At 41.2% G+C, this 11,438-nt stretch overlaps 1 protein-coding gene across 9 annotated transcripts; it reads right to left on the bottom strand.

The window, feature by feature from the left end:
• Window positions 1-836: 836 nt before the first annotated feature.
• LOC307033506 (uncharacterized protein) lies at window positions 837-7,848 on the bottom strand (the record flags this gene model as incomplete). Of its 9 annotated transcripts, none has more annotated exons than XM_079672006.1 (8): window positions 837-1,389; window positions 2,307-2,414; window positions 2,625-2,760; window positions 3,382-3,723; window positions 3,879-4,044; window positions 4,693-4,832; window positions 5,739-5,926; window positions 7,627-7,848. In XM_079672006.1, the coding sequence occupies 5 exons, from the start codon at window positions 7,846-7,848 to the stop codon at window positions 3,426-3,428; spliced, it is 1,014 nt and encodes a 337-aa protein (XP_079528132.1). In that variant the 3' UTR covers window positions 837-1,389; window positions 2,307-2,414; window positions 2,625-2,760; window positions 3,382-3,425. The 9 variants fall into 9 exon arrangements, with proteins under 9 accessions (XP_079528132.1, XP_079528133.1, XP_079528130.1 ...); XM_079672007.1 differs by having other exon boundaries at window positions 2,361-2,414; XM_079672004.1 differs by having other exon boundaries at window positions 838-1,389; window positions 2,178-2,414.
• Between the last annotated feature and the right edge of the window lie 3,590 nt (window positions 7,849-11,438).

The raw sequence follows: 11,438 nt of genomic DNA, 5'->3' as shown, positions 1-11,438 counted from the left end.
GCGCGAACATACGGGGAGGTCCGTTTTTTCGCGCGAAAAAACGCGCGAACATACGGGGAGGTCCGTTTTTTCGCGTGAAAAAACGGGCCAATATACGGGCGAATGTTCGCGCGGTTTTTTATATGATAATGAGCCCCTCCTTCTGATTTCCTTAGCCAATAAGTTAAAAGTGTCTGTAACCAATCAGTGAAGGGTAAAGCCAGACCAAAACAATCTGTAGATGAAAAGTTCCTGACATGGTGAGGCTGTGCTGTAAATTGTGCATTATTCCAGATTCAGGGGACTAAGTATTAATTTGCCTTTGAATATAATAAATATATCAATCAATATATCGATATAACCTGCCTTCATTGTTTTTTTTAAATAAAATGGCATTACCCTTTTCCTTAAACCTCTGGAGTGTGAAGTGAAGGTATTTTCTCAATTTTTAGATGTCTCCTTAAATCCACTTTTAAATGTACTTCTTATAACATGGCATGGTGTTACATGTCAAAATGTTCAGTAGTCTCTGGTGTTGCTAGAAATGCAAATTCACTCACCTTAGAGCACTGTCTTATGAGAAACCTAGCTTAGAAATCCGATTTTTGGAAAACTTCAAAACTGTTGTGAAACACATATGTACTCATGTCATCCATTTTTTTTGGTGTTTCAGATTTTGTTCACCAAAGTCTTTGGTTCACAAAAGTAGTGAAATATATCAATTACACTATAAGCCTATATAAAAGTGTTGTTCATGTCTAAAATGAAAATGTGTAAATTATAATTTAGAGTAAAATATTTCCATCCCTCTACTTTCACCACAGAAAAGTTACATCAGGACTGAATAATGACTTCATATTCCATACCAAGGTTTATGTGATGTGTACAAATACAAATTCAGCATTTCAACTTTATTTTTCAACCAACTATTTATGTTAACATATGAAACTGTAAAATCTCAATATTTCCAATATCAGAACTTTTTCAACCAACTATTCATTATAAATGTAAAGACAGGGGGTCTTTGTCCATGGTCTTTGTCTGTCTTCCAAGACAGTGGGTCTGGCTGCTGTGTAGGTGGGGCTGATGGTGCATGGCCTGCTGGTGGCTGTGTCGGAGGGAGGTAGGTGGGATTGTCCCGGGTTGATGCTGGTGGCTGGATTGGAGGTACGTCTGCTAGGCGAGACTTCTTTGCTGGCTGGGTTGATCGCGATGGCTGTGGTGGAGGCCTTTGTACCGAGGTGTATCTTGATCTTGTGGCAGGGACAGATGGAGGCCGCTGTAGTGATGCTGGTCCTTTGGTCCTCGGTGGTGATGGCTCTGGTGAAGGCCCTTGAGCAACGGTAGATCTTGACCTTGGTGCAGGCACAGATGGAGGTTCTTTCTCCTAGGCCCAGGCAGCTGTGAAATCTGAAAGAAATATAGGACAATAATTACTACTAAGTTCATTCAAATAAAGTTCAAGTGGAATGTTTCTAAAGCACAAATAACAATGCACAACTAAAAATAAAATGGAGAGGCGGGACAGGAGTCTCTCTCTTACACAGGTATTTTCCAGTTATTTCCCATTCAATATAAAGTCACAGACACAAATATAACTACATCTATAGGTGTGTATGTGTGGGACGAATACAAGTTGATGTTATTCATCTACACATGTTACCTCACTTTTACACACAGAAATCACTTTTACACAGAGTAAACGTTTACTAACGGAGAGTCTATTTTGTCACAAGAGAAAGTTCATGACTATCGATAAGAATACAAACAATACCTATGTGGGATTCACCATCAAAAAGTTTGTTCTCTTTTATCCTCCTAATGACACGCTCTACATGAACCCTCAGTCTGGCAATGGCCTGTGTCTCCCTCACCTCATAGGCTGGCATTTGCTTCTGCTTTGACAGAAAAGGTGGGCAGTACACCTTGCATTTGCAGCAATCGCTGATCAGGAAGCTCTTATCTACCATCACTGCTATGTTTTCAGTCAACAACGCAGCTATTCCAGATTGTTTGAAAATCTCCTTGTCGCTGACAGAACCACCATACAGACTGGAAACCAATGTCACTGCACCATGTGGGGCTATGCCAACCAGGGCTTTCATGGTGCAGTGAGATTTCTATGTAGAATACATTTCACTTTGGAGGAGGAGTGAGGATGGTGTTTGACACCTCAGCTCTGTGCAATCCAGGATCACCTGTGTGTCTGGGAAATCTTTGAATGCCTCTGGGAGGTGGGCTTGAACTTCTGCAGGTGTAAGCCAGATGCACTGTGACCCCAATAAAGTTGTAAGAAAACTTGTCCATGTTGCAATGATGCGGCTCACAGAGGACTGGTGTACGTTGAAGCGGTTTGCAAGGTCCCTCTCTTTCAAACCCACCGACAGGAAGCATAGAAAAAGGAAGAACTCGTCAATTGGCTGAAGCAGCTGTCTCTGGAAGATAAAAACAAAAAAAGGTTACTATATTAATGTCATGAGTGTAGCACACTATGGGAAAAACATTAAGTTGTTTTAGTTCTCTGATGTATTCAAAAAGGATTGAGTACTTTAGCCTTTTAGCCTACACAAAAGCAATGAAATGTCGGAGAGACATTTTCCCTTCAGTTTGTGTTTAGATTGTGTGTTAAAAGAGACATAACCTACCGTTGATGGACGTGCGTGTGTAACCACTTCTTCATTACTCTTGGCAGTTGATATCGCTCTAGTAACACAAACCATTTAATGAATTGAAGGCTCAATTAAAAACCAGAAGGCCATCAGGTGGTTATAGCTCGGGAATCTGTACACAAAAGACACATGTCAGTCATTAATTGACAGTAAATACAATCGTGTTAACTGTAACACATGGGCTAATGCTTTCCTCTTGTTTGCTATAATACATTACAATTCAAATAGACTGAGTAAGAAGGCACTAGGTGCAGGTATAGTAATCTACAGCAGTAAAATGTAGCAACTACATTAGCAGCAGTAATAATAATCTAAAACATACAGGGAACATTTTACACACAATGACTACGTTTACTCTTCATTCTTACGTGTGCAACTGGGGGAAACGCAGTGGATATTGACATACTTTTACTTTGGTAAGGTTTTGAAGATTTCCACTTGTAGTAAAATATTCTCAGTATGTTGTTAGTATTAATATGTTTTACTCCACCACATTTAGTTAACCTTCATAGTTTCTAGTTACTTTTTATATATGAAAACACAGGATTTATGATTCTACATGTTCAGTTCAGGAGTATTTTAAAACCATAGTATTTGTACTTATACTTCAGTTAAGTTGAGTACTTATTCCAACACTGCATGCATATAGTCAGCGGTCACACGGCAGGTAAACAGGATTCTTTATAAGCTAACCCATCTCAAAAACTTGGATAGAATTTAGCCAAAACATTACCTTGTATAGAATCGGATGTTGTCGTCGGAGCCAGCAAACCTCTGTTAGCAAAACTCTCGCTGGACTCTTAACTCCTGCAGTTGCTTCTGCAGATCCTCCACTGTTTTGGAGTTGTCTTCTGCAGCTTGAGAGGACATGTCCAGTGAAGCTGCTTCTGGGTCTATCCGCCTCATGCTGTCCCGCACTCTGCGTCTCTGTATCCACATCTGCTGGGCCTGCAGCTGTGCCCTGACAGATTCAGGGCCAATCTGGTTATTCCCAGCCACTATCTCCTTGATGAGGTCGTCTAGTGTAGCATCTGAGATGGTGGAGTATGTCCCAGAGCGCAGCATGTGGAACTGCCTGAAAAATAAACATGTTTTAAATATATGAGACCTACGGTATTCAGATTTACTTTACAACATGCATAGTGTAACATGGCTACAACCCCTCCTTGGGATGTTTACAATAAATTGAGACAAGATGGCACTTCCAATGTTGAAGACATTGCTACAAACCTCAATCGCCGTCTCACTGTGCGCAGAGATACTTTTAATATCTGTGCCATCTTTGTTGCTGTAAAACCACAGCTCCTCAAAAAAGAGATTTGCTCTCTGGAAATGCTGAATTGTGGGGGACCTCGACCACCCAACAAAATGAGTGGGGCGTGGTAGCCAGAATGACCTGCAACAACAGCAAAACATTAGATTACATTTATTGTCATTGTTGTAAAAGCAACGCATTTATGCCGTTGTGCCAGAAACGCACACAATGCGTCTATTTTATTGTCATTGCCCAGCCTAAAGATACTTTTAAAAAAAAATGAAATGCAGTTTGGCATTAAACCAGTGGACATGCAATACACTATAGTTGTAGTATACAGTAAGAACAAAAGCATAAATGTGTATGGGCATAGAGATACATAGTTGCAGTCTGTGTCTTCCAACCCTGAAGACAGAGACTCCCCCTCTGGCACCCTTTCAATGTCCTCATTCACACGTTTGATGATACGTGGTGTACTACAGATGGCCAGACTGCCCTCGACGGGGGAGGGGGAATAGCGTCTCCTCTACTGTGGCAGGATATAAAGGTGGAATTTGGAGTACAGTTTTAAGTGGACAACTCGAGACTCAGAGCGTCTCACCAGAATGTTGTAATTAATAGCTGGCAACTACAGATTAAAAAAGGTGTTTATATTGGTATTACCCATATTTAAAACAAATAATTACTTTAAAATGTATTGGCCTGTTGGACACTTAGTACTCAACAATACTAGCACTGGTTTATCAACGAAAGCCTATGCTAAAGTGAACAATTATCACATCGACCTACCTTGTTGTGCGGGTGTGGTAGGCCAAGATCTCCGGACTTCAAGTATATATTCCCGAAGGTCCTGAAGTAAAAGATCAGCTGTAGGGACGTTAATTAGCCTGCCCCGTGACCACTCGAGGCTCCTTTCCATGGTTTCTAACCTGCCAGTAAACGGTTTGGTGAAATAGGGGAGAAGACAGAATTTGTAAGTGTGAAAGATCTCACACAACCTCAGTTTAGGTTACATGCAAAAACAAACTACATTCCTTTGTGTTGGTAGTAGTGTTAACTGTGTACGTTATTCTCCCGACCAGGAGAAATAGGAGACTAAATGGAGTCTCTGTGAAAGTTCAATTGGGTACTTTAATTAAAAGAGGCGCGGTAGTGTTACAGACAGAATATTGTTCAGTCAGACAAACAGCTGTGATCTGGCTCTCCTCGATAGGGAAGAGAAGAGCCCGGATCTCTCCTCCGGTGCTGTTTATATATCGTCTGCTGGCTCCTCCCCGCCAGCCGGCTCGCCTCGTCTCTAATGTCCGTTATTGCATTTAAACAGAGGATAGGTTCTTTTCACATTCAATATATGCTTAACACGCAGTTTCTCCTCATATTCTCTTTCATCACTCTTCATTTAACACATTCTAAACGCTGTAATCAATACTCTAAACAATACTTCTCGGCTCGTTTGGTTTCCGGTCATTCCGGATGTTGTCACATGCTACTCTCGTCTGTAAATAATGTATTCAAATAAACTGTACCTTCATTTAATATTCAGCATGGTAGTATCTCGACATCTATAGTTGTAGTGTTAAGTCAGTAGGCTTCGGTTTGCACCACTCTCTCATTTCGCTACTAAATTCACCTCTTCAGGAAATCGTATATTAGCCACATGCTAAATGCTAACCGGAGATGAAGGATTTTCAGAATAAAAGCTTAACTGCTTGTGCACAAGAATTTCTGGTTTTTCAGTATAAAAGAGCATTAAAACTGACGGCATGTTTAAACTACATTTCCCCATTAAAACATTGATTTTAATTTCTAACAGTAGCAATAGGCTTGGCCCTTACCTCGTTACTGTGGATTGTAACACGGCATGACCGGCATCATCTGTTTGGAGAAGTCTTGTGCAGTCATTTATTGTCCTTTTGCAACGCAAGATGAAGTTTCTCGTGGACATTTTTCCGGCTGCTGCTACTGCTGCTGCATGCTTATAGAGAGGCGAAGTCCCTCCCTTTCCGGTTGAGCTCCATGGGACCTTATTTCGGAAAAGGTATGTATTGAAGTAAATGGAGAGAGAAAGATTATCTTTCGATCCCGTTTGAATTGAACCACAAATTACACATATGATTTTTGTCAATTTAAAAGATAATTTTGCAAGTCAAATTTTTTTAAATGTGTCGTAAAACTGTGAAGTAACACTTTTTTTTTGCCTGAAACCAGTCAATGACCTACATCTCCCGTCGCGCACCACACACCAAGACGGCCGTCACGTTGGCACATTTCACTTATTTCTAGTTGCGTATTTTTCATAGTCTTATATTTCAACAGTTTTACGACAAACTGAGTTTTTTGACATGGAAGTGATTGTTTAAGATGACAAACATCATAAGTGTAATTCGTGGCACAATTCAAACGGGATCAAAAGATAAGTTTTCTCTCAAGATATATTGCCTGATCTTTTCCCTAACAGCCCTGATACCGAAAATTCATGGTATTTTTCTTTCTTCAGTGTCTGGAAAAGCACAATTATGTTGTTTTTCCGGTTTTGTAGACAACGAAAAAAGTAAACAATCCTTCCTTTCTAAAACAGAACAAAGAACACAAAAATGATGCAATGTGCAATTGCACTGAAGAGAAACATTCGAATTAAAAAAAAATTTTTTTTATAAATTAATACATCTGAGGCTGATCAATTCCCATTTATTTGAAACATGAACGCAGGCGACAGGCTACCACCTTAAACAACTGGAGAACAGACAGCTGTTGCCAAGCAGTTGGGACAATTAAGGTGAAGCAGACCTTGGAATACTTTGCATTTATACAAAGATTGTAAGTGAATGAAAAGAGATAACACAAAAAAACGTTTCCTTTCCGAGACTCGAGCCCGGCCCTCCCGGATATTAGACCCTTTGACCGTTAGTCTACAAGCAGATAGTGGATAGATTTAGTTTGAAAGATATAACTGGAGTCCACCCACGCAGCGTCGAAGTGCGCATATTTTAGATATTTAATCATATATTTTCGAATATAAGGGGTAGAAAATATGATTCAGATAACCGCATAAATATGTGGGCACATTTTCAATGTATATTGTCTTGTATAAATTAAGTTATACTCTCGGAGGCATGTTTATGTTAAATATTGTATATCATTACAAACAGCAGAGGGCAGTATAGGACACGGAAAGGCCTCAGTGGGCATGCCGTAAAAGGGAATGTGTTGCTGAGCGCATGCCGTAAAGTAAGTGTTGTTATTATGTGTCTGCCGCAGACTTGGCATTCTGGCTGGAACGGCAACAACGTTCCCTCTGCTTCATTCATTTCTCCTGTTCAACAGGTTAGTAGTGTGTACAAAGATTATGTCATATTTCGATCTAAGAAGTGTTTTTGAAACTGTTCTTTATGTGTAGTTTAATGTCATTCTGTCAGCTAGTTCGGCTCCACTACAGTGGCTAATGGCGTCCGCTAGCTTCTTTGTTCTTCTATGTTACTAGGTGTATGACTCCCGTGCAGTAGTTTGGCTTACATTTCAAGTGTATTCTGCTCGTATAAATATGTGAAATGCTGGTCTGAGTTCATAATTGTTCATATTATTGAAATTCTAATAGCGCGCTAATGCTATGCTAATATTGTGCCTATGATGTGCTGCGTACCGGTACGCCGAACCGGTACTGGACTTGTAAAAAGTTTCGGTTCAAGTCCGGTTAAAACCGGAACGTCGGGAACCGGTACTTACGTATATTCTCCTTTTTGTTCTAAACCATCTAAAACCTTCCATAGATCGAGAAATTTGCGCTGAGAAAAGACGAAAAACATTGTTTTGGCTTCTGATATGGCGGCCATTACTGAACTCACGAAGTCTCGCAAAATATCGCAACTGCTCGCGAGATCTGTGTGACGTCAAGGGAAGCTGGCTTAGACATAGTGGACACTGACAGCGTGGGATGCTGGTTGCCATATTTGGTAGTGTAGCTAAGCTAACTCCTTTGCATGTATGGTGATATAGTGTCTGCCGAAAGAGCAACACTTCACCCAAACAATGTCAATATGCTGTTGTTCTTGAACAAGAACACATAGACTTGTACTCTTGCAGATTGAGTCTTGTATGTACATCACTATGTATGTAGTTGTGTTGTGTAGTTAGTAACACATGTAGAGTTATAGAAAATACATGGTGTAGACACAAGTTGGAAGGGGGCACAATAAACCTGACGAGTTTGAATTTGAGTTGATTATGAGTTTATTTTCAATTGATAATTAGCTCACAATAAGTTCACTTTAGTTACTCACACAACTTGACCCAAGTCCGGACTTATAAGTCCGGACCTGAACCTGAACCTCTGGACTTGAGTCCGGACCTGAACCTGAATGTGAGTCCAGGTACACAGCACTATGCCTATCAGTGGACAACAGAGCCAGGTTAAAGTGAGTACAGTCAACCGGGTTGTGTGTGTTATCACTGTATTATATACTGGAAATGAAGAAGGCTTTAATCCTTCATAAAAGTCATAATATGGCATGTGGATTTATTTCCATTTTTGATTAGAGAAAAATACGTCATACAGTTATTTTGATTTGCTAAATGTAAAGGTATGTTTTTTTTCCTTCAGATTTCACAGCTGCCTGGGCCTAGTGGCCCAGAGGTGGCGTTTATCCAGCAGCCAGAACCTTCATCTGTGCCGGCCCCCAGGTCAAAATCTACCGTGGCTCAAAGACCTCTACCACAGCCATCACCACCAATGACCAGAGGACCAGCATCCCTACAGCGGCCTCCACCTCCATCTGTGCCTGCCACAAGATTAAGATACACCTCGGTACAAAGGCGTCCACCACAGCCATCACCACCAAGGACCCGAGGACCAGAGGACCAGCATCCCTACAGCGGCCTCCACCTCCATCTGTGCCTGCCACAAGATTAAGATACACCTCGATACAAAGGTCTCCACCACAGCCATCACGATCAACCCAGCCAGCAAAGAAGTCTCGCCTAGCACACGTACCTCCCATCCAGCCACCAGCATCAACCCGGGACAATCCCAGCATCAACCCGGGACAATCCCACCTACCTCCCTCCGACACAGCCACCAGCAGGCCATGCACCATCAGCCCCACCTACACAGCAGCCAGACCCACTGTCTTGGAAGACAGACAAAGACCATGGACAAAGACCCCCTGTCTTTACATTTATAATGAATAGTTGGTTGAAAAAGTTCTGATATTGGAAATATTGAGATTTTACAGTTTCATATGTTAACATAAATAGTTGGTTGAAAAATAAAGTTGAAATGCTGAATTTGTATTTGTACACATCACATAAACCTTGGTATGGAATATGAAGTCATTATTCAGTCCTGATGTAACTTTTCTGTGGTGAAAGTAGAGGGATGGAAATATTTTACACATTTTCATTTTAGACATGAACAACACTTTTATATAGGCTTATAGTGTAATTGATATATTTCACTACTTTTGTGAACCAAAGACTTTGGTGAACAAAATCTGAAACACCAAAAAAAATGGATGACATGAGTACATATGTGTTTCACAACAGTTTTGAAGTTTTCCAAAAATCGGATTTCTAAGCTAGGTTTCTCATAAGACAGTGCTCTAAGGTGAGTGAATTTGCATTTCTAGCAACACCAGAGACTACTGAACATTTTGACATGTAACACCATGCCATGTTATAAGAAGTACATTTAAAAGTGGATTTAAGGAGACATCTAAAAATTGAGAAAATACCTTCACTTCACACTCCAGAGGTTTAAGGAAAAGGGTAATGCCATTTTATTTAAAAAAAACAATGAAGGCAGGTTATATCGATATATTGATTGATATATTTATTATATTCAAAGGCAAATTAATACTTAGTCCCCTGAATCTGGAATAATGCACAATTTACAGCACAGCCTCACCATGTCAGGAACTTTTCATCTACAGATTGTTTTGGTCTGGCTTTACCCTTCACTGATTGGTTACAGACACTTTTAACTTATTGGCTAAGGAAATCAGAAGGAGGGGCTCATTATCATATAAAAAACCGCGCGAACATTCGCCCGTATATTGGCCCGTTTTTTCACGCGAAAAAACGGACCTCCCCGTATGTTCGCGCGTTTTTTCGCGCGAAAAAACGGACCTCCCCGTATGTTCGCGCGTTTTTTCACCCCCGTATTATGGCACTTTTGGCTTTCCATATCGCGTTCGCGCGCGTCCACCTGGGCAGGCTGTTTGTGTCCTTCTCCCGTGACGATAACAGCTTGCAGAAGAGCTCGGGGCAATAATGCAGATTTGTTTGACTTTTTTACACTTTGTTGTTCTCCTCCTTTCCTCCGCTTCTTGTCTCCGATTGTGAGCGTTTTCAATCGTGTGTGTGTGGGGGGGTGGTGTGTAGCGGAGCCCCGCCCTTCAGAAACAGAGCGGAGGGAGAATGTGAATACGCAAAGCACTGGACACTGAAACATGCATATTGGATAAAAATAACATGGCGTTTAGTTTATTTAATAAAAGAGCACATGTTCAATGTGAAAAGTGACCGTAGATAGATTACTTCAGTTGAAATTTGGTACTATAGCTATAGATTTATTTTTTTAAATGAAAAAACACCTTGACTTTCAGGCAGGGCCGGGGCTCCGTTGGCAGGGCGCAGCGCCCCGCCAAGACAATGGTAGGGGAAACACTGAGTCTCTTGTCATGCAAAATGCACTTTCTGATGTCTTTTATACATAAATATGTGTCCCCGGTGTGTCAGGAGACTCACATAGAGAGACAGACAGACAGAGAGACAGACAGACAGAGGGACAGACAGACAGACAGAGGGACAGACAGACAGACAGACAGACAGACAGACAGACAGACAGACAGACAGACAGACAGACAGACAGACAGACAGAGGGACAGACAGAGGGACAGACAGACAGACAGACAGAGGGACAGACAGACAGAGAGACAGACAGACAGAGGTACAGACAGACAGACAGACAGACAGACGGATAACAAAATGCAGTTTAGCTTCAAACCAGGAGTGCAACAAGCAGTAAAGTGAAAATGTACACAATCTACTGAATAAAATATAGAATGAAGTGAATGATGAATAAACAGTGAGGGGTATGGATACAAACAGCAGCCTGTGAGCAGTATGAACAGTGTGTATGAATACTCTAGATACACACAGCAGCCTGTGAGCAGTATGAACAGTGTGTATGAATACACTAGATACACACAGCAGCCTGAGAGCAGTATGAACAGTGTGTATGAATACACTAGATACACACAGCAGCCTGAGAGCAGTATGAACAGTGTGTATGAATACACTAGATACACACAGCAGCCTGTGAGCAGTATGAACAGTGTGTATGAATACACTAGATACACACAGCAGCCTGAGAGCAGTATGAACAGTGTGTATGAATACACTACACACAGCAGCCTGAGAGCAGTATGAACAGTGTGTATGAATACACTAGATACACACAGCAGCCTGTGAGCAGTATGAACAGTGTGTATGAATACACTAGGTACACACAGCAGACTGTGAGCAATATGAACAGTGTG

The sequence above is a fragment of the Notothenia rossii genome (assembly GCF_949606895.1).
Source record: "Notothenia rossii genome assembly, chromosome: 3".
Lineage (NCBI taxonomy): Eukaryota > Metazoa > Chordata > Actinopteri > Perciformes > Nototheniidae > Notothenia > Notothenia rossii.
This window is presented reverse-complemented; position numbering and strand designations above follow the sequence as displayed.